At 59.7% G+C, this 21236-nt stretch overlaps 1 protein-coding gene across 1 annotated transcript in view; it reads right to left on the reverse strand.

The window, feature by feature from the left end:
* Window positions 1–608: 608 nt before the first annotated feature.
* The window catches only part of Tspan15 (tetraspanin 15), a 40198-nt gene continuing 19570 nt past the window's right edge, over window positions 609–21236 (reverse strand). Inside the window, exons 2-8 of the mRNA XM_027931444.2 lie at window positions 16963–17148; window positions 15689–15763; window positions 6884–6979; window positions 4545–4661; window positions 2875–2922; window positions 1818–1934; window positions 609–1316 (exon numbers count right to left, since the gene is read on the reverse strand). Coding sequence (XP_027787245.1) covers window positions 1167–1316; window positions 1818–1934; window positions 2875–2922; window positions 4545–4661; window positions 6884–6979; window positions 15689–15763; window positions 16963–17148 — 789 coding nt within the window. The 3' untranslated portion in view covers window positions 609–1166. The remainder of the gene's footprint in view (window positions 1317–1817; window positions 1935–2874; window positions 2923–4544; window positions 4662–6883; window positions 6980–15688; window positions 15764–16962; window positions 17149–21236) is intronic.

The following is a 21236-nucleotide window of genomic DNA, read 5'->3' on the forward strand; positions in this document are numbered from 1 at the left end:
CAGGCCTTGGCAAGGGACGTCCCCACCCTGCTTCAGTTTCCCGTCCACAAAGCGGAGACAGCAAGAACTACCAGCGAGGAGGCCGTGTTTAGAAAACGTCCAGACAAGCTCCTGGCACCCGGTGGGGTCTGCCCTGGCTACCAAGAACCTCCCTGGAAGTCTACAACTGCCTCAGGCAGGAGAGTGGGGGACTGGGGTGTGCAATCCCTGGCTTCTCCAGCAGGGGGCGATCGGCACCAAGCTTTCCTTGGCACCAGCCGCAGAGTAGGAGAAACATACTTGAACTTTTAGTTTGTGAAGGCCCAGGTGTGTTTAAAGGCGCTTCTCCTCCCCAGACCCTTGACTGTCCTGCTTCCTCATCATGGGACTGTGTGCTATGCATCACCCAACCTCAGTTTCCCAATCTGTAAAATGGGTGTGGTCGTCTTCTCTGCCTCCCCCTCTGAGATGTTCCCTGGCCTCCGTGTCCCAAACTACCAAATCTTCACCCCTGGGTGGTCCCCCTTCTAGCCTTGCCCCCACAAGGGGCTTCCAAGTCCAGGCTGAGCCCACCTCCTCCTCCCCTCCCCACCAAAGCAACAGCAATGAAAGACAAAAAAAAAAAAAAAAAAAAAAAAAAATCGTGTCTTTATTGTTTGATTAATGAACTGACTTGGAGCCAAAGCGGGAAAATGCCTGGCTCTGCACAGTCGGAAAGTCCTGTTAACTCTGCACAGAACATGAAACCAGGTCAGCAAAACAGCTGCCCTTGCAGAGGGCTGAAGGCACCTACGGAGGCTGAGAAATGGCCCGACCTGATCTGGGGCGTGGGAGGGCTACCCCCTGCCCCTCCTGCCACTGTCTCCCCAAACTGACAAATCACAGCAAAACTGCCCTTGAAGGGGGGCCTACTGACCACAAGCCCAGGGCACCGCCGGAAATAAAGTGGGCCCCGAGCTGAGCCCCGAGTTCCTCTTTCCCTCATGGCCCAGACCTGGAGCAGGGACGCCACGTTCTCTCTCCTGGCAGGGTGGGCACGGAACCCAGAGTGTGTGGCCGTGGAGATGCCGCCCACAGGGGCACTCCACCCGGGCACAGGGCCGTGGTGCAGCCTGTCCAGCCCCTAAAGTGGACTGAGAGGTGCCACCCAGCCAGGTCCTGCTGGAGTTGGTGTCCAGGCCCCGGCCCTAATTGGGGTAGCACAAGCAGCAGCCTGTGCCTGCTGTGTCCGCGCTGAGCTTGGCGTCCGGGCCCAGAAGTCCGTCGGTGACAGAATGCTCCATGATGATGTCCTCCACGCGGGTGATGTACAGAAGCGTCAGCAGCACCCCCAAGAACTGAGAAGAAGGGGCAGGTTGGGGAGAGCCTCGCGGCCCCCAGGGCGGCCCTCCCTGGCAGGTCCGGCTCCAGAAACACGAGCAGCCAGTGCAGAGCCCTCCCGGGAGCTCCTCCCTGCACCCCACGACCCAGCAGCCCCAGCCTGGGCCTCCCCAGGCCCCCCCCCCAGAAACCTCAGAGGCCTCCCTGGGTCCCACCAGCCAGGGCCCCTGCAGGCTGGGAACCTGCTCCCCACCCAGCTCTGCCGTGGCCCATCTAGCAGGGCTCAGGCACGTCACTTCACCTCGCCAAGCCTCAGTTTCCTTCTCTGCAAAATGGGAATGATCGTCCCACTCCCTCACAGAGAGCCGGAGGAGGAGGTGCCTGTGAAGCACCTCAGAGCTCAACACCCCACGCTCCAGCCTCCCGGCCTCTCTTCCAACCCTCCCAGAGCACCCCCATCCTCTCCCACACTACTCCTGCAATCACCCGGCTGCACAGGGGACCCTGGGGGTTCCCACCTGGGGGAGCAGGATGCCCAGCAGGAGGCCCGCCATGATGGTGTAGTTATCCATGAACCAGATGAGCACAGCGTTGGTGCAGCCCCGCACGTAGATGACGTCCTGCACGCTGAGGCGCTGCAGGGGGGAGGCTGGTCAGCCCGACAGCACATCCCCTCTGCCACTCACCAGAGCTCCAGGTCAATCCTTTGGCCACTCTGGGCCTCCGCTTCTCCCATGCAATATGGGAAGATGGCCGCAGACCACTGATTCTCTAGTATCACTCCCCTAAAGAGCACTGGGGACATGGCGGTGGCACCTTGGTGTCCAAATGATTGGGGCTGGGTACTGGAGGATGGCAAAGCTCAGGGTAACCCTAGTCCACAAACACTGGCCCGTGTGCACGCCTTTCAAGTGGACCCCTGGCCTGCCTACGGCCACCTGAGCCAAAAGTCTAACTCCAGGTATGTAGGAGGGAGAAAAAAGGGTTTGGGTTTTTTTGCATGGTTTTAATATACAAGGAATCGTCTAGAACGACTACTATGTAAATCGAATAGTGATTATAAAGGTTGAGCATCCCTAATCCAAACCCCCAAATCTGAAATGCTCCCAAATGATGTGCTTTCTAATGTGTTCCCACAGGGCGGCTGCTGCAGGGACCCCCTACTGCTCAGGAAGCTAACCCCGGGGTACCCCCAGGGGCTCACTGTCCTCCTGGGTCTCAGGCAGAGGTGAGCCGTCTGCCAACTGGCAACTCCAAGGGCAAAAGCAGGCTGGGAGGGGGCAGAGCCAGGGACACAGTGTACAGGGGGTGCCTGCAAGGGCCACCGTCTCTCATGTGCACAAGACTGAACTAGGTGCTCAGCAAACCCTGGCAGGTGGCCTCTCCCAGACCCAGGGACGCGAGGACTCCTGGCTCCCTGAGCCCTTCTGTGTCTGGCAGGCCTGTCCTCGGCTCACAGCCAGGAGTGTGGGGAGTCACTGCAGCAGGAACCCCACCTCTGGAAACCCCTCTGTCTACCTGGGGGAAGGACAAGAAGAGCCAAATTCTGGGACAAAGGAATTTCAAAGACATTACCTCCTTGTCGATGGTTTTGTAGCCGCACATGGTGTTGACAACGTCTGTCTGAAACAGAAAGGTGTGGCCGGTAACCCTCCAGGGTGCACACTAAGACCCTTAATCCACCCATTTTACAGCTGGAAGGACTGAGGCCCAGAGAGTTGTGCCGTGTAGGAGGGAGCCGAGGGTCTGCCCAAGTGGCCTGGCTTGAGTCTGTGCCTAAACTGTCCCCTCCACCCGCAGTAGCCAGGCGGTGCTGTCTCAGGATCCCCAGCTGTTCCAAGAGCCACTGTGGTCACGCACCTCGAAGAGGCTGGGACCGGGCTCTTCCTACTCCACTGGTTCCTATGAAGGGAAACCTCAGACCACAGCTGGGACCCTGCCGCTGGGTCCACCCTTCCCTGGGCCACTGGCCACACGTCCCCTGCCTCAGCAGCAGGGAGCGCTATGGAAGAGTGGTCCCCAGGACTCCCGGCTGCTGGTCAACTCAGGCACAGAGAAAGCTATGACCAGGCCCTGTCCCATCCCTTCCAGACAGGCCCCAGGGCACAGGCTGCAGGGGAACTTTCTGTCACCACCTGTGCCCTGCCTGATGCCATCTCCATTCATAAGGGGAGAGGTGGGCCCCCAGGCCCAGCCTGTCCAGCGTGTCCCTCTATGTCCAAATGAACGCTGTGGGGCCAGGGGGCCATGAGTGACCAAGGAGAGGCTACTGTGGCCTCCAGCATCACCCTCAATGGATCCAGCTCCTTCTCTGCCACTTAAGAGCGCTGGACGAACCTCTCCAGGTCTCTGAAAACCCGGGCTCTCCACGGCTCTCCTGCTGCCCAGAGATCTACCCTAAAATGGCAGCTGGACGTGCCATGCCGGCTCCCCTCCTGGCCTGGCCTTTTTTAGGGTGATGCACTGTCACTGGCTCCGGCTCAGGGCGAGGCCCCCGCCCGCCACTGCTCCGTTTACAGAACCCGCGGGCACAGAGAGCGGAGGTGTCAGTGGGGAATTTTCCATGACTCTTGGTGGCTTGAGTAATTGCAACGCCGTCTGCTCCATTCCGATCCAGAAACCAGGCAGCTCTGCGCACACTGGCTACACCCGAGGACTGACGGGCGGTGACTGCATAGGACAGCAGCCCAGGGGACTCAGGAGGTGACAGCTGAGAGGGGTGTGCCGGGGAGAGGCAGAAGCAGGCATTCACACCCCCAGACCCGCTTCTCCCCAGTGCTCTGCTGCTGCGACTCCCAGAACCTCAAGCTCAAGGTCACGGGAGACACCCCCGCCAGGGCCCCCTCCTCCTGCCGCTAACAGCTAGCACCTGGAGCAGCTGCCCGGCCTGGAAGTGCCCCTGCCCCGTCCCTGCCCACAGCTCTCCAGGGCACAGCTGCGGGCATTTTACCCTATAGCCCTGCCAAGTCTGGACAGGACGCCCAACCTTCCAGTGCCTCAGTTTCCCCATCTGGAAAGTGGGGACAATCCCAGGGCCTGCTCACAGGCTGTAAGTGGAAAGTGAATTCACCCAATCAAAGGGCTCGTTCCCAACAGAGGCCAGCTGACCTGGCTCACGAGGCGACACCCTCCCCGGCCTCCCCCGCAGGGCCCTTGGAGCTCAGGAAAGCTCAGCTCTGGCCACCACCCCGGACCCGGGATCTGAGCGTGGGGTGCACCCCTGCCCTCCCCCCGCCAGCAGCTACCGTGTTTCTGAAGCAGCAGGTGTAGGGCACCCCGCAGGCCAGCGGCCCGGGGGCGCTGCAGTCGTGGTACTGGTTCTTGCTCCAGTCTCGGTAGTCCTCCCCGCCACAGCACTTGAACTGAGGAGGACACAAGCGGGACAGGGAGCCATCACTGCCGAGGAGGTCGGGTGGCGGTAAGGGGCCAGGGGACAGCGGTCTACCACGGGGGTCGCCCTGAGGCAGGGAGCCCTAGAGGGCATCGGCTGTGCGCTGTGGGGTCAGAGCTGTCCCCGAGCGGCTCAGCCATCGGGAGGCAGTGAGTGCCCCAGGTCGGGGCAACACCTGGGCACCAAAGGAAAATCCTCCTTTGACAACTTCGCCATCCCTGTGTCCCTGTGTCCCCGTGTCCCTGTGCAGGCGCTGGGCTGGAGGAGGACCTTCACGGCACCAGAGACCATGATTCTGTGGAAGTCCCCGTCCACTGGCCTTGGGGCACGAGCAGCTGCCCTGGCTCTCCCTCGGGTCAACCCCGCGCCCTCCTCCCCAGCAGCCAGCTCCATGGGCAGCAGGCGCAGCTCTGAGGAGTGCAGGGCGGAGCCAGCTTCTGTTCGGGGCTCTGGGCAGAAAGGGGTGAGCAAAAGCGCCGAGGGAGACAGTAGGTGCTAAGTGAAAAGATCAGGTGGGGTTCTGTGCACCCTGGACTTGGAGAGACAGGTGGGGGGGAGCAGGGTGGGTGGCTACAGGTTGGGAGGTCCAGAAAGGCCACTCTGAGGAGGGGACATTTCATCTGAAAAGTAAGTAAGGACAAGCCCGTTGACATGTGCAAAGGCCCTGCGCAGAAACGAGCCTGTACTTCAGCAGTGGGCACAAAAGCCAGTGAGTCTGGAACAGAGTGAGCGAGTGGCAGGTTATGAGAAGGAGGCAGAGCACCGCCAAGCCCCATCAGCCAGAGTAAGCGGGGAGCCGGGATTAGGTCCAGGAGCAGTAGAGCATCCCTGGGGAGAGCTTCAGTAGGAGGTCCTGGTAGAAACAGAAACCAGACACCCTTCCAGAGCCCCCATAGTGCCTCTTAAGCAATCAGCTTTCTGGATCTGTAAGTGCCTCTGTGCAGTTCAAGGGACATCTGCTTTGCCTGAGTTCAAATCCTCATACTGCCACTCCCAGCTGTGTGACTGCAGGTAAGTCAATCAGCCTCTCTGGACTCAAATTCTCCTCTATAAAACAGGAAGAGCAACAGCAGCTTTGCAGAACTAAGCTGTGATCACAAGAGAGGCTGTGCACAGCAGGGGCCCAGTGAGCTTTGGTCAGCCCTGCCCCACCCAGGAGATGGAGTCCCCGTGCCAGCAAGAGGCTGGTTCCAATAAAAACATCTTGCTCTCCCTGGAGTCTGACTTGACGCTCCGGCCAGCGTTGGCAGGCACGTCCTGGCAGCCAGGGCTCCCAGAAGCTGCACCTGTTCTGACCACAGAGAAGCTCTGAGCCAAGGGCCCTGGGTGTGCTGAGAGGCTGGTCCTCAAGGGCCAGCCCAACCCCCAAGGTCATGTCCCAGGACAGGCCTCCAGGGCCGAGTGGGCCTGCAGCCTTCAAACTCTGCTGGCCTCAACCAGGAGAGTGTAAGGACGGCCTCGCTGCTGGCACATGACGTGCCAGGCTCTGCTCCTGAGAGAAGTTAGGTGACCCTCAGGGCAGCGCTCAGGGAGTGAGGACCGTGAGCCGGGACCAAAGGAGACAGGTGCAGGAGCGCATGGGGACACTGGCGGCCCTGCAACTGCTTTCATGGCACCAACAGAGTCGAGTGGGCCTGGGGAGGCCGGTGACCCCAGACGGCACAGGATCCTCATCACACTGGGGGACGCGTGGTGGGGGCGGGGGTGGCTCTGTGCCCGACCTGGAGGAATGAGCCGGTGCAGAGTCCTGCCATCAGGACTGTCACTTAGCAGGTGAGCTCCCTGGAGCCAGGGGACTTAGCCGAGGAGGCTTGGGCTGGGGAGGCCACCTCATCCCGCAGAGGAGGGTCCCTGGCCCTGGAGGAGGTGCACCCAGGACCCTGCAAGGTGGCCCGTAGCTCCGCCTGGCCTTGCTGTGGGGGTGATTATTTGGGGGTGGGAGGGGACGGGGGAGGGTCCATGTAACCAGAGTGGGTAGGATACGGTCACCTGGGCCAGGACTCGGGGGCCAGCTGGGCCCTGGCTTCCTTGGTGGCCACGCCTCCCAACTGGGCCAGCCGCCTGCTTTGGGAATGGATACGTCACCTGACCCTTGACACCCCCTCCCTTCTGGAGCAGGGGCCCCTACTGTGGTGGGAGTCAGGGGGACGAAGGACGTCGAGGTACCCCTCTGGCCCCAGCCCCGGGGCTCACCTGCTTCTGAACAAAGTCCATGATGTTCTTGAAGTCGAGGTCGTCGTAGTAGTTCTCAATCCCTCGTCGGATGTTGTCGTTCAGAAAGTCAATGGTCTAAGAGAAGAGGGGGCACAGGGAAGGCCACAGGCCAGGTCCACCCCCAGGTCTTGGAAGGAAGATCGGTACCGACGCCCTTCCGCTCCCCGAGCTCCCAGTCCCGGCACCCTCCCTACGCCCCAGTGGACACCCGATCCTGGCCAGGTCCCAGCAGGGCAATGTCCCGGCTCCTTCGCAGAGCGGCCGGCCCAGGCCCGAGAGGCTGGGCCCAGCTTGGAAGCACTGGGCCGGGAAGCAGCGGGGCGAGCTGGGCCCGGGGCACACTGGCCCCCAGCCCCTTGCTCTCTGATGGCCCAGGGACAGACCTGAGCTGGAACCTTCCTCTGCCTTCCAAACCCCCTCCCCTCTGCCCCCCATCCCCCCATAGAGGAGGACACTAAGGGACCAGCAGGGAGTCACAGGGTCGCTGACCAGGGCTGGCCACCCTGGAATCCCCCCACCTGGGCCTCCTTCCCTCTCTGTGGTGCCCATGGCCAGCGGGGCAGGGACAGTCCTCCCGGGAAGTGTGCTGGCATGCCCCCTCCCGGTCACGCTGGGCTTTCTGGATCAACAGCCGGCTGTTGTGCCGAGATCCGGGACACAAAGGGCCCACAGCAGGCAGGGGCGGGGGTGGCAGTGTGGGCAGCCCAGCTCCAGGGCTCCAGGGACAATCAGAGCTTTCACAGCACTGAGGCGAGGGCCGGCAGAGGCAGGGGACAAAGGGGCATTCTTGGCTCTAGTGCCAGAGAGAGGAGCCAGACAATTCCCGGGGCAGGAGCCACAGGGTACAGAGGGACAGTGGGGCCACGGGGTACAGAGGGATAGAGGGACCACAGGGTGCAGTGGGACAGTGGGGCCACGGGGTACAGAGGGATAGAGGGACCACGGGGTACAGAGGGACAGTGGGGCCACAGGGTACAGAGGGACAGTGGGGCCACGGGGTACAGAGGGACAGTGGGAGCCACAGGGTACAGAGGGATAGAGGGACCACGGGGTACAGAGGGACAGTGGGGCCACGGGGCACAGTGCAACAGAGGGGCCAGGTTCCAGGCCCCTCCCAGCTCACGTCCCCTCTCTGAGCCTCAGTCTCCCACGTGTAAGCCAACCCATAGGCTGTCCTCAAGGAACCTTCCAGATCTGAAGATCGAAGTTCAGGGCCTCGACTGTCCAGCCTCCTGGTCCAGGGGACAGCCCCGGCCACCCCACGGCAGGCACGGTGACTTGCAAGCCTTCATTTCCTCACCTCCAAAATCTAGAGGCCAACACCTCTGGCTTATAAAGAGGCCGTGAGATTAGAATAGCTAAAGCTCTGGACGCGTCTAACAGGACGCGGGCACGCGGCTCACTACTGTTTCCAGGAGACAAATACCTCGTGAGACACTCCACACCGTGGTCACAGCAGGGGAACGGAGGCCCCGACTCTCATCCAAAAGACCCACTGTAACAGAGGCAGCCTCTGGGGCAGAGTCCCAGGGCCATCCTTGCATGCATCCTGGGGCCCACAGAGAGATGCAACCTGCCCTTGAGTTCAAATCCTCCTACCCCCACTCCCAGCTGTGTGACTGCAGGCAAGTCGATCAGCCTCTCTGGGCCTCCAATTCTCCTCTATAAAGCAGGAAGAGCAACGGCAGCTTTGCTGTCCTACTGGACACGGGCGAAGGTGCTGACGCCAGGGTGTCAAACTCCCTCCTTGACACTTTAAAGAACGCAAGATTCAGATTTGAGGTCATCTCTCTAAGATGGCCACCTCCTGCCCGAGATCCGAACTGCTCAAAGCCAAGGTGATGCAGGAGCCTGGCTCTGGGAAGCAAGAGCCCGCCCTCTGCTGCTGATCAACAGCAGCTCCAGAGCGGACCTGCCGAGGGGAAGGCCGGCCTCGGCCCGGGAGGGAAGGCAGAGGCTGTGGGCGAGTCTCTGAACTCACCGGCCTGCTTCGCCCCTCGGGTCTGGCCCTGGACACCGGGGCAGGGGCGGCTGGACCAGGCCTGCTCACCACACGGCCCAGGTGGAGCGAGGACCGGCCTGGCCGCTGGCCCACCCTCCCCAGAGGCCCCCAAGTGACGAAGCCTTTCCAACGTCCATCTGGGTGTGAAGGGCCAGGCCAAGTGGCCGGGGCCTGGCAGGGGATGGCGACGTAACGGGACACCAGGGTGGGTCAGTCTGTCACCCAAGGTGGGGCCGGGGAATGAGCTCACAGCACTGAGCGACTTGTGCAAGGGGCACTTGGCTGAGCTGCGTGCCTGGTGACACCAGGTCAGGGACATGCCTGGGGCCACAGGGTGGGGATGTGGTGTGTGGCTTCCTTTCACCCTCAAGGCACTAGGGACACCCTCCTGGGCCACCGCTGCCCTCCCCTGGGCCACTGGGCTGTTTGGACCCTGAGAACTGGCAACAGGTGGACAAGCCAGGAGGCCAGGGCAGGAGGAAGACAGCGTAGAGGGGAGCTGGTGGCCCCAAGGGAAGGTCCTCCCTGGCTCTCTGGCCTCCCTCCCCGGCCTCTCCCCACCCTGTCACTGAGCGCCTTCCAAGGGCACTGACCCCAAGGGAGGCCTCTGTGAAAATCCATATGGAAACTGAGCTGCCCTGCGGGGAAAGGGGGCCTGCTGGAGGCCTCTGGGGACCTGGGAGTCGTGGGAGGGACAGATGGTCCTGCCCATGGGCAGCAGCTGCCCAGCTCCCAGGAGGGAGCTCTCTGGCTCTTGTGAGCGTGCACTGCTTCTGGCACTGTGAGTGCACATGCGTGCGTGTGTGTTTGCACATGAGCACGCTGGGGACATAAGCAGGACACTGGAGGGGCAGCTGGGGAGGGGGTGAGGGAGGAAGTCCCAGGCGGGGGCAGGCTGTGCCTTTCTGAACTGTACAGCGCTCACTGATGTCACCAGCACCGGGCATGCTCCAAGGGACTCGAGCCAGTCGGAGGACATGCCCTGGGAGTGTGGCAGCCAGAGAGAACTCAGCTTTCTGCAGCCACACCCAGAGGGCACCCAAGCCCAGCTCCGAGCCAGGTCACGCCACGGGGGCAGCTCCAGTGGGTCCAGAAAGCCACCTTTCCCTAGGCACCGGGCTCACGAGGTCTGGGCTAGGTTATGTCAGGAGTAAGCGAAGGCCGGAGGCCGCGGGGTTTCCAGAGCACGTTGTTGCAGCCACCAGATAAGACAAAGAACTGTCCTTTCTAGATCTTTCTTTGAGATGGAGTTTTTAAGCTGTAGAACCTCTGCATCACCCTCCCTGGAGAGAGGTGTGGAAAGTACAGGGATCGAACCCAGAGACGCTCAACCCCTGAGCCCCAACCCCAGCCCTTTTTTATATTTTATTTAGAGACAGGGTCTCACTGAGTAACTCAGGGCCTCACCAAGTTGCTGAGGCTGGCTTTGAACTCTCAATCCTCCTGCCTCAGCCTCCCAAGTCACTGGGATTGCAGGCGTGTGCCACCTGCCTGCCTGGAAGTTTTTAAATGAGGAATCACAGAGGTTGCAGCTCCCTGGCAGCAGGGAAGAGCAAAGAGCCTAGCAGGAGCCTGCCCTGCGGGGACAGAGCCGTCCTGGGCCCTGCAGGCTGCCCAAGGCTTCCTGCACTTCCTTATTAGCTTTGAGACCAAAGGCTGGGGAGGCCTTGCCTTGGCAGCCCAGCTGCACGCCTGGGCCTCAGATCCTGGAGGAGGGGCAGCCTGGCCTGGGCTTCCTGCCTCCCTTAGTGCCTATGCAGTCACCTGTGAATGTCCCCTAGTCCCCCTAGAAGGTGGGGACTCATCCTCATTGCCCCAGACCCCAGCCTCTGCCCAGTCCTGACAGAGGCCCAGTCTGACAGCCCAGGACAGAAGAGAATCCCGGGGTCAGAGCTGAAAGGCTCTCGGGGAACATTGGCCCGAGGCTCCCTGGGGTCCGTCTGGGAGTCACAGGCTGGTCCCTGCGGGGGGCGGGGGGGAGGTTATGCTTCAGTGTCCCACAGACTTGGGGCTCCAGCCTTCACTCCCCAGCAGCCCCACAGTAGGTCCGCCTGCTGGGGAGTCTGGCCAGGCGAGTCCAGAGCCTCTCCCACCCTGGAGCCCAGCAGCTTGGCTCCGGGGAAGGGTCCCTGTGCTGAGGGGCTCAGCCGAGGGAGCCGTGGCCCGGTCTAGTCCTCCTGCCCCGACCTCTGGTGTGTCCCCAGCCAGCGCAGGTACCAGGTGGACAACCAGAACGCAGGGCCTCCTTCAACGGAGAGTAAAAGAGAGGCCACTGCCCTCGGTAAAGGCAGAGGGAAGGAGGCTGGCACGGGGACAGACATTCCTGCCATAGCCCAGGGCGCTCCAGGTGCCCCACCACTGACCTCCTTAAGGGGAAGGCAGAAAGTGTCAAGAGGGGCGAGACCTGGACAGTGGGGGGTCACAGGGTCCTCCTCCCACTGGCCTGGTCAAGGTGCCACAGCCACTTCGGCTTCTGAAACCTGCTTTGGCCCTGCCCCGTACTGCCTGGCTGCTCACCCCTCCATCCCACCATGAGCTCGGGGCGTCAGCAGAAGCCTTGCCCAGCTCCCGCTGAGGAGTCCCTGCCTTTCACCAAGGGCTGATTTTTGGCCACCGGGACCTGGCCCCTGTCTGAGCCCCTCCCTGAGAACCCACATGGCATCTTCAGCCTGATCATTTGATCTCACTGGTCACCACACAGATGGTCTAGGAGTTAACGGGTGGCTCCTGGTGCTGGAGGCCGAACTTGTTATATGGTGGCTCAGAGAGATCTGTCTTCTCTTGATGAAGGAAACATGGAACCAGGAACCTGCCTCCTCCTGGAAGCTGGCCTGGATGGCTCCTCGCTGGTCTTCCGCCTTCCTACCATCAACAGGCAAGCCCTCCTGCCGTGTCCCCAACACTGGCCCATCTCTTGCCTTACGAAGTCATGTTGCATTAAGAGTTGTAAAGCACAGTGGTTTTTGGGGGATGGAGGGAGGAACTGGGGATTGAACTCGGGGCACTCAACCACAGAGCCACATCCCCAGCCCTTTTTTATATTTTATTTAGAGACAGCGTCTCCCTGAGCTGCTTAGCGCCTCATTGTTGCTGAGGCTGGCTTTGAACTCATGATCCTCCTGCCTCAGCCTCCCGAGCGGCTGGGATTACAGGTGTGTGCCACCGCACTTGATGGAACAGTGTTTTGTTTTGTTTTGTTTTAATGTGGTGTTTTCCCCTTAACTTTAAAAAACAAAAAAGAAAATCTGAGAACTAGGGAAAAAAATAGAGAGGCATCCCATCTTTCAAGGGCTATATTAATGCTCATATTTCTGTTCCCATGAGTCTTTTCCAGACCTATTTTTTTATCATGAAGATTTTTACTGCATTTGTGATTTTGTATCCTGCTTTAATATTTTTATTTATTACCATTGCTGTTATTATTATTACTATTATCATCATCATCATCATCATTTATTTATTTATTTATTGGTACCAGGGATTGACTCCAGGAACACTCTACCACTGAGCTACATCCCCAATCCTTTTTTAGTTTTTATTTTATTTTAAAATAAATACTACTTAAAATCACCGAGGCTGGCCTAGAACTTGCGCTCCTCCCGCCCCGGCTTCCCTGGTCTCTGGGTCCCGGGGCGTGCACCTCCTACCTGGCTGCCGTTAACATTTTTTAAATTGCCTTCCAGCTCTCTGATACCATGAGACTGTTGTACTTTTACTTGTATTTGTATGTAGATAGATATACATTCCCTCCCCACGGGAGGTCAAAGAAACTGGAATTTCTGAGTCAGGCATGGCCGTGTGCACTTATGATCTCAGCTACTCCAGAGGCTTGAGGCAGAAGGGTCACAAGTTCAAGGCCAGCCTCAGCAACTCAGTGAGACCCTGTCTCAAAATACAATAAAAAGGGCTGGGGGTGTAGCTCAGTGGTAGAGCACCCGTGGGTTCCACCCCAGTGCTACACACACACCCACCCACCCACACACACACACACACACACACAAGAAATGCAAACTTCTTCTTCTTGACACAGGCCATAGGAACTTTAATCTTCCCCCATCTGTCGAGGACACAAAGACACCTCCAACCTACCCAGGTGTGGCGGCAGGTCACCACACCCTCCTCATTCCAGGGGTCTTGCCCCACTCCCCTGAGGGAGCCATGCTGGAAGTCTGAATGCACAGGCCTCTCTGGGTGCCTGCCCGCCACTCTCCACGGTGCCCACGCACCAGAGTCTCCGTAAGCCCCAAAGGACAGGTTCAGAGGCCTCCAGAGAGCGGGCCACAGCGAGGCCCTGCAGGGGGGACCTGAGAGGGCTGGAGCTCCACACCCTTTCCCCCAGACCTCACCTGTGCATCTCCCCTCCTTCCCAATGTCCCCTAAGCCAGCACCACGCCCCCCGAGTCCCGTGAGCTTCCCCAGCAATCTGCTGACCTGCAGGGGGGGCTGTGGGACCCCGATTGGGAGCTGGTTGGTCAGAAGCACACGCAGAACCACCTGGGACTTGTGACTGGCATCTCAAGGGGAGGGGACAGTCTTGGGCACGGAGCCCTCAGCCTGTGGAGTCCGCCGCTACCTCCAGATAGACAGTGAACTGTGTTACAGGACACCCCGCCGGCGTCCACGACCGACCCGATGGCTGAACGTGTGGCATGTGGGGGGAACCCCTCACACTGGGGTCACAGGGGGGACCTGGGCCTCGAGGACGCAGGAGGGGAAACTGATTTTGGTTTTGAGCTGATTCTTCTCCACGCCCCTCCCCCACCTCCACGCAGCACAGCCCCTGCCCACCAAGGCCCCAGGGGACACCCAATCAAAAGAGAAGGACACGCTCCACAGGCCGTGGCTCCGGCAAGGCTTGGGGGCCGCTGGAAATTCTCCCAGTGACCTCAGGCCTGTGGCTTCCCAAGCAGAGAGCGGAAGGCCCCAGGAGGCTCCAGGGCCCTCAGTGGGCTCAGCTCCCTCAGTTGAAAGGAGGCCACAGCATGGCCTTGTTGACCTCCAGGACATTGGGAAATGACAAAGCCAGCCGCCTGGCGGAAACATGCTGGAACTAAGACCGCTGCTCACTTAGGAGGGGACTGGTTATTAAGGTGGCAGAGGCTGCTGGCCAGGAGCTGGACTGGGCTCTGGCCCGGAAAACACTGACCCATAACCCCGAGAAGGTCCCCAGCCAGCCAGGGGCCCTGCGGCCTGCACAGATGAAATGATCATGGCTCTCCTGGTGTCCTGGGTCTGCCAGCTCAGAGCAGATGACCCGGAAATTAGCAAGGAAGCAAGGGAAGGAGCAGGTGGCAAGACTGGATTCATGTAGCCCTGAGCCACCTCTGTCCGCTGTGTGCTCTTGAAAGAATTTCTTAACCTCTCTGTGCACTGATGATGCCCTCTCCTGGGGCTCACCCAACAGAATGCAGACCCTTGGCTCTCAGGGTGTGGACCTGCCTGAGGTCAGGTCCCACCACAGGAAGCCCAAGCAGGCGAGGTCACTGCCCCCACCTGAGCTGGCACTCCAGCCACACCCAGGAAGAACATGGCACAGATGGGACACTGAGCTGTTGGAGGGCTCCGCACAACCCAGGGTCTGGGACGGGGACTGCTGCCTTGGGCTCAGCTTCTGAGGAGGAGAATCTGACCTCAGCCCTGAATTACCTCCCAACAGCAAGGGACCACCAGGAAACACACTATCTGGGGTGGCAGGCATGGAGGCAGAGGACTGGACAGAAAGGACTAGGCTTCTGCAAATGTGCCCTGCTCCTCGGGTCCCACCTGCAACCCCGAAGCAGGAGGAGACAACAGGAGATCCCGGGAGAAAGGACAGACCCCAGGTGGGAAGGCAGCCCTACCACACCATGGGGCTGCCTGAGGGCCTTGGGCCAGAGGAGCTAGTGAGGGTCCAGCCTGTGCCCAATCTGTGCCAAGTTCTCCATACTTCATCCTCACCCCAACCCCAAGAGCTAGGAATGGTGATCCCCCAAGGAGCTGAGGGTCAAGTGACCTTCCCAAGGTCACTCAGCTAGGATGACGCACGTCTGAAGACTAACACGAAGGGGTCAGAGACCAAGAGCCGTGAACCTCCCCAGCTTGGCTGGGCCCTTGCTCTGCAAACCCACGGGGCCAGGACGTCAGGCACCGCCCCTCAAACGGCCTCGATTTTATACCCATCACAATAGCCCTGTCGGGGCTATTGAGTGCACACCAAACCCCACATTTCAGTCCAGGCTTCCCGCCCCCCAGCCGCCAGCCCCTCTGCCCTGGCCACCAAGGCCCCTAGCTGGTCTCCTCCAGCAGCCCCGCCTGCCCCCCACCACCCTCTACCTGGAGCCCAGAGTAAAATCAAATCAGGCCTCATCCATCCCTGCTTGAGACTCTCCAAAGGCTCCCAGTGGCTTTTAAAATCATTTCAAGCTCCCAACCCGCAGTCTCTGAGCCCCCCCCCACCCCCAGTGGTCCCCAGACAGGCCCTCCCGGCCCCCCTTCTGTCCCCCTCCCCATCCCCCTTCCAATCAGCCAAGTGGCCTCCATGAGGCTCTGCAAACCTGAGAGCTCATTCTTGCTCAGCCCCCTCTGCCCAGGCCACGCCTGGCTGGTTCCTTCTCCTTTTGTGGCCTGTCCTCCCCCACCCCGCCCCCGGGTCTCTCAGGTCACCTGTTTCCTTACCCCAGCAGAGTGGAAGCCCCGCCCCGTGAGGATGCTCTGCCCTGTTCCCCGCAGCCCCCGCTGACAGCCCAGGGCACACAGTAGGTGCACAGCACACATGTAGCTGATAAGTAAACCCCCAGGCCCACCTGGTTCCGGAAGATCAAGGCCACCACGCCACCAATGAGCTCCATGATGAGGCAGATGCCAAGGATGTACATGAACTGGAAGACAGAATTCAGAGACTCACCTGGGGCGGGCAGGGGACGTGCGTGGGGCTCAGTTTCATCTGCTCCGAGAGCAAGCAGATCAACAGGGAGTGTCACCTGTGGCAGCTCCGCTGGCTCCCTGGCCTCGGCCTTTCCTCCCGGGAGAACTCGGGATCCGCCCAGCTGTGCCCAGGAGGCCCGTCTCTGGGGCCATGAGGCAGGAAGACTGACTCAGCTGCCCCAAGCAGGCTGTCACCCCCTTTGGTCCCACGGGTCCTCACTGGGGTCTCGGTGGTCTAGGTCCCCACTCCACCAAGAGGACAGCTGGGCTCACTCCAGCTCAGCCACAGGGGACAGCCCTGGCTCGATGGGCGGGCTGGGGCAGTGTTTCCCACTCCCGCAAGGACCCCTCAGAAGTGGCTTCCCAATCCACCCAGAGTGGCGAGGGGTCACCTGATGCCACCCCTTCAGCGGAGAACAGGCCACCTCCAGCTGATCCCAGCACCTCCAGCCTCGGGCAAGACCAACCCCTCTGTGGGGGACAGGAAGCCTCCCAGAGGAGGCCGGACACTCGAGGGTGGAGCGGTGGATCTGCTAGGATCTGCTACCTGGATGCTTCCCACCCTTGGTACAGGAATTCAGGTGGGGCTGATGCCGCCCCCTGTCTCTCTTCCCATGTGACATGACTCAAGCCAGGCCCACGGGACCCTGAGACTCAGTCAGGAGAGATGCCTGGGATCCAGCACTCTAAGGACTCTGTGGCCCGAGGCTGCAGTGACCCCTACACAGAAAGCCAGAGGACAGCGCTAGGCAAGAGCCGTCCCCTGGGAGGTGGCAAGAGAGACAGCCCAGCCCTACCCAGAGGCACCGCTAACGCCCCCAGCGTGGTCCGCGGGTCACACAAGCTGATGCTCCTGTCTGGCTTTGCCTGTTGCCCCCTGAGTGTCGCTTCTCCTGTTGCAACTGAGGTCGAGGGGGACAGTTCAAGGAGCAAGAACAGTATTCAGATCAGCTTTCATAAGTAGGCAGGGTGGCCCGGGCTCTCCTGGCCACCAGGATCTGTGGGCTAGCCCAGGGGGTCCTCGGGAGAAGCCGCTTGGTGGTGTGGACTGAGGAAACCAAGCTGTACCAGGGTTGGGGGTGTCTCCTGGGCTTTCCTGGAGACCCCAGGAACCCCCCAGCACCACCTCCTGGCAGAGGCCAGGCTCACTCACCGCCTGGAGAAGGTACAGGTTGTCCCGCAGGGAGGCCAGCACGCCGATGAAGGAGACCAGGAACATGACGACCCCCAGGAGAATGAGGATGATGGCGGGCGCCAGGAAGGCACTCTCCAGGGTCTTGTACTTCTGCCGCTCGACCTCGGCGTAGATCCCCACAGACAGCACCAGGGCCCCGATCAGCTGGAGCAGAAGGCAGGGAATGAGCTGGCCCAGGGTCACGCCTGCAATCCCAGAGGCTGGGGGCGGGGCAGCTGAGGCAGGAGGATCTCAGGTTCAAAGCCAGCCTCAGCAACTCAGGGAGGTCCTGAGCAACTATAGAGACCCTGGCTCTAAATTAAATTTTTTAAAAATAAATATTATGTGTGGGTGTGGGTGTGTGTGTATGGGCTGGGATGTGGCTCAGTAGTTAAGCGCCCCTGGATTCAATCCCCAGGACCAAAAACAAAAAAAGAAGTCAGGGAGGGAGCCAGGTGCAGTGGCGCAGGCCTGTCATCCCAGCGGCTCAGGAGGCTGAGGCAGGAGGATCACAGGTTCAAGGCCAGCCTCAGCAAAAAACGAGGTGCTAAGCAGCTCAGTGAGACCCTGTCTCTAAATAAATACAGAAGAGGGTGGGCTCAGTGGTCGAGGGCCCCTGAGTTCAATCCACAGTACCCGTCCCCCACTCCAACAAAAAGAAAGAAGTCAGGGAGGGAGGGAGAGGGGAGAGCGGAGAGGGGCTGACCTTCCCATGAAGAGCCCGTCCAGGGCTGTGGTACCTGCCACCGGGGGGCTTCCCCTGGGGGACACCATTACGGGCTGAACTGTGACCCCCAGATCCCTCTGCTGAAGAGCCTTAGAATGTGACTGTATTTGGAGACTTGCCTTTAAAGTGGTGATTAAGTTACAGCGAGGTCATCAGGGTGGCCCCATCCAACACGCCCAGTGTCCTTTTACACTGAGGTCGTGGTACAAACCCACAGACCATGGGAAGGCACAGGAAGAGTCACTACACATCACAGGGAGGACCCCAGGGAACCAGCCCTGTCCACCTTGACCTGGGACTTCTGACCTCCAGATTGTTGGGAAACCAAGTCTGAGGAACTTAATGGTGGTCCTGGATGCTACGGCAGCCCTGGAGGTTACGGTTAGGGTCAGGGTCAGGGTTAGGGTTAGGGTTAGGGTTAGGGTCAGGGTCAGGGTCAGGGTCAGGGTCAGGGTCAGGGTTAGGGCTAGGGTTAGGGTTAGGGTCAGGGTTAGGGTATCGAAGAGGAAACATAAGGAATTTACTTTCAGGATGACCAGAAGGAAGGCTGAAGGTTGAAACGAGGAATTTTGAGGGGATTTTAAAATAATTCCCTTATTCTCAAGTTTTCTGACAACGGAGAGATGATCCACGCTGTTACTACACACACTGTCATTCACCATCAGGAAAGCCCAAGCTCTTTGCTGCTGCCAAACACACCTTATGTGCTCACCCCAGGGCCTTTGCACAGGTAGTTCCCACTACCTGAAATGCGCTTTCTCCTGACACCCACATGGCTCAAGCCCCATGTCCTTCCATCTTTGCTCAACGGTCACCTGCTCACTGAGGCCTTCTGGACACCTTATTTAGAAGTGGAAAGTCCCTCCCCATCAAATCCCTTTTTTCCGGTTCCATTTCCCTCCTTTGTATTTATCAGTATTTAACATATAACATTATTTCCTTTATTTTTATTTACTTATTTATTTTTGTCCTCTCCACCAGAACATAAGCTCCCTGCTAAGGAGGATTTTTTTTTAATCGTTCCAGCACCCTGACATTCCTGACACTGGCAAAGTACAACAGATATTTATCATCAAGGACTTGTATGAACCAGAGCTGGGCTTTCCCACCCACTCTCGGGTTTGAGTCAGACCCTATTTACCCAATCTCCTTCCTGTGCAAGGATCCTGACTTTCCAGAGGACGGGGGAAATCAGATGACTGATTCTGCACTGAGCTCAAGGCCTTGTGGGAGAGTAACCAGAAGCCTTGGTGTTATCAGTGAAGGTCTGAGTGTAGGAGGTGAGGGACACACAGAGGCGGCATTGACAAGATGTGCCAAGGCCATAGCTTTCCCAGTGTCACCATCCGGCCACTGAGAGGCTGCCTGAGCTTACTTACAGGGGTAGATGTAACAGGTCCCCTGCTGAGCGTCACATCCCCTCAATAGATCCCTTGGCCTCCTTCTGCACAGGCCAAGGCTATCCTGACAGGAAGGGCCTACTTCCTCCCAAGTTTTGACAAGCCACGGGGACGGGACGCCAGGAGTCACACAAAGAGGGCTTCCGATGGAGACACGCCACTGAAGGTTACCAGGAAACCCCCTCTCCTGGGCCCAGCACCCTGCGGTAGTTCATGGCCAAGTGCCTGCCTGTTGACTCGGAAAGGTAATCCCCGCCGAGGCCTCTCAAGGACTCTCTCTAGGGCATGGTCACTCATGCTCCAAAACCCAGAACATTCCAGGTGAGGTGGCTCACGCCTGCAATCCCAGTGGCTTAGGAGGATCCCAAGTTCAAAGCCAGCCTCAGCAACTTATTGAGGCCCTAAGCAGCTCAGTGAGACCCTGTCTCTAAATAAAATACAAAACAGGGCTGGGGGTGTGGCTCAGTGGCCAGGTGTCCCTGGGTTCAATCCCTGGTACCAAAACAAACAAACAAAACCCAGAACGTGGTAAAACCCATGGTTCAAGGCCGGCCTTGGCCCCACAGGTCCTCCGAGAATGACAGCAAGCAGACTTCAAAATGCCAGATCCCTGGTTCCAAATGACCCTCGTGACGAGGAATCACTACCTAAACCCTAACCTGAGTACACAAAGGGCCCAGAGACCCGCCACCAAGGACCCCAGGTCCCCACGGAGCCCTGAAGCCCCCGAGCCCAGGCCTGGGGTGAGGAAGACATCTAAAGGCCTCACCTTCTTAGGGTTGGCCGAGGGGGGGGTCCCTCCATCTGGATGAAAAGTGGGAGTGTCCCCTGCCCCTACACCACACAAGGCTTCCATCCTATCACCTCCAGATCGACACCCTTCCCAGGGACCTGTTTCCTGATGCAGAAAGGGTCCCTCTTCCCCAGCAGGATGAGGACATCTGACGTCTCCCCCACTCCCCCATCGGCCCCCTTCCTGCCCGGCCCTGTCCCTGCCGTGAGGTGCCCAGTGCTGGAAACCATCCCCAGCGCCAGGAGGGCAGTCGGGGCCACCTTCTAATTCTGCAGGCTCCCCAGGGACCGGACCCTCCAGACAGCTTTGCGGGCAGGAAACGAACCCCCCTGGTCTGATCTCACCCCTGTCAGGGAGCACCGTGTTTCCTTGCTAGTTCGCCTAGTGACACTTCCAGACCACGGAAGCCACTGGAAAGGCTCCAGGACCCCCCCTCCTGCACAGAGCTGTCACCAGCCCTCTCCTCCTGGTCCTGCAGGCAAACCCCGCGTGGCCTCCCACACAGCAGGGTCCACCCGGGATCCTTGTCCACACAGTGCTTCAGGGACAGAGGGATGGAGAGGGGCCCGCAGAACCTTCCCAGGAACTTCAAAGTTTCCAAATGATATTTACATCTCTAGTGACATCAGCTTATCCATCAGAGTACAGAATGACTGGCCCCAGGCAGCAAGATCCCAGCCTGCTAATTATAGCCCTTCCCCAGGGCCAGCCCCAGCCCAGCCAGGAAGCAGGGGGCCCAGCTGTCAATCAGGATGGTTTCGGCTGAACAAGGCTGCGGTGGGGCCGCGACAGAAGGGTACGCTGTGGGCAGGCCAGGGGCCCGGCCCAGAGCTGAGGCTGGCAACCTCGCAGCGTCTCCAGCAGGCGGTAGGGGAGCCCACCATCCAGCCACCCCGACCCAGAGTTCCCCCGAGTCCAGGAGCTCAGCCGCCTCCTCTGCGGGGAGAGGCCGAACCCCAGGCAGCCACTGGGGAGCAGGAGGCCCCAGGATGCATCCCGGCACCTGGTGTCCTTCAGGAAACATCTGGTCACCATCCGGCTGGCTCAGCCCCAGCTGGAGCAAGTGGACACTCAGAGGAGACCTGGTAGTGTTACCGCTGTTGGCGGGTGACGAGTCCTTGCTTCCCCAATGTTGAAGAATAACACCAGAGAAGCACGCCGAGGCAAGGTCAGAGTGGAAAGTAGAAGTTTATTAAAGGACAGCAGAAAAGACTTCTCCCGGAGGAAGAAGGGGACCCAAGAGGTGGAATCCGTGGAAGTGCGGTTGTCTCCCCTTTTTATAGTTTTTGGTGATGGAATGTAGGTGGGAAGGCCCGAGGGGTGGGACACAGGT

This window comes from Marmota flaviventris, chromosome 4, assembly GCF_047511675.1.
Source record: "Marmota flaviventris isolate mMarFla1 chromosome 4, mMarFla1.hap1, whole genome shotgun sequence".
Taxonomy (NCBI): domain Eukaryota; kingdom Metazoa; phylum Chordata; class Mammalia; order Rodentia; family Sciuridae; genus Marmota; species Marmota flaviventris.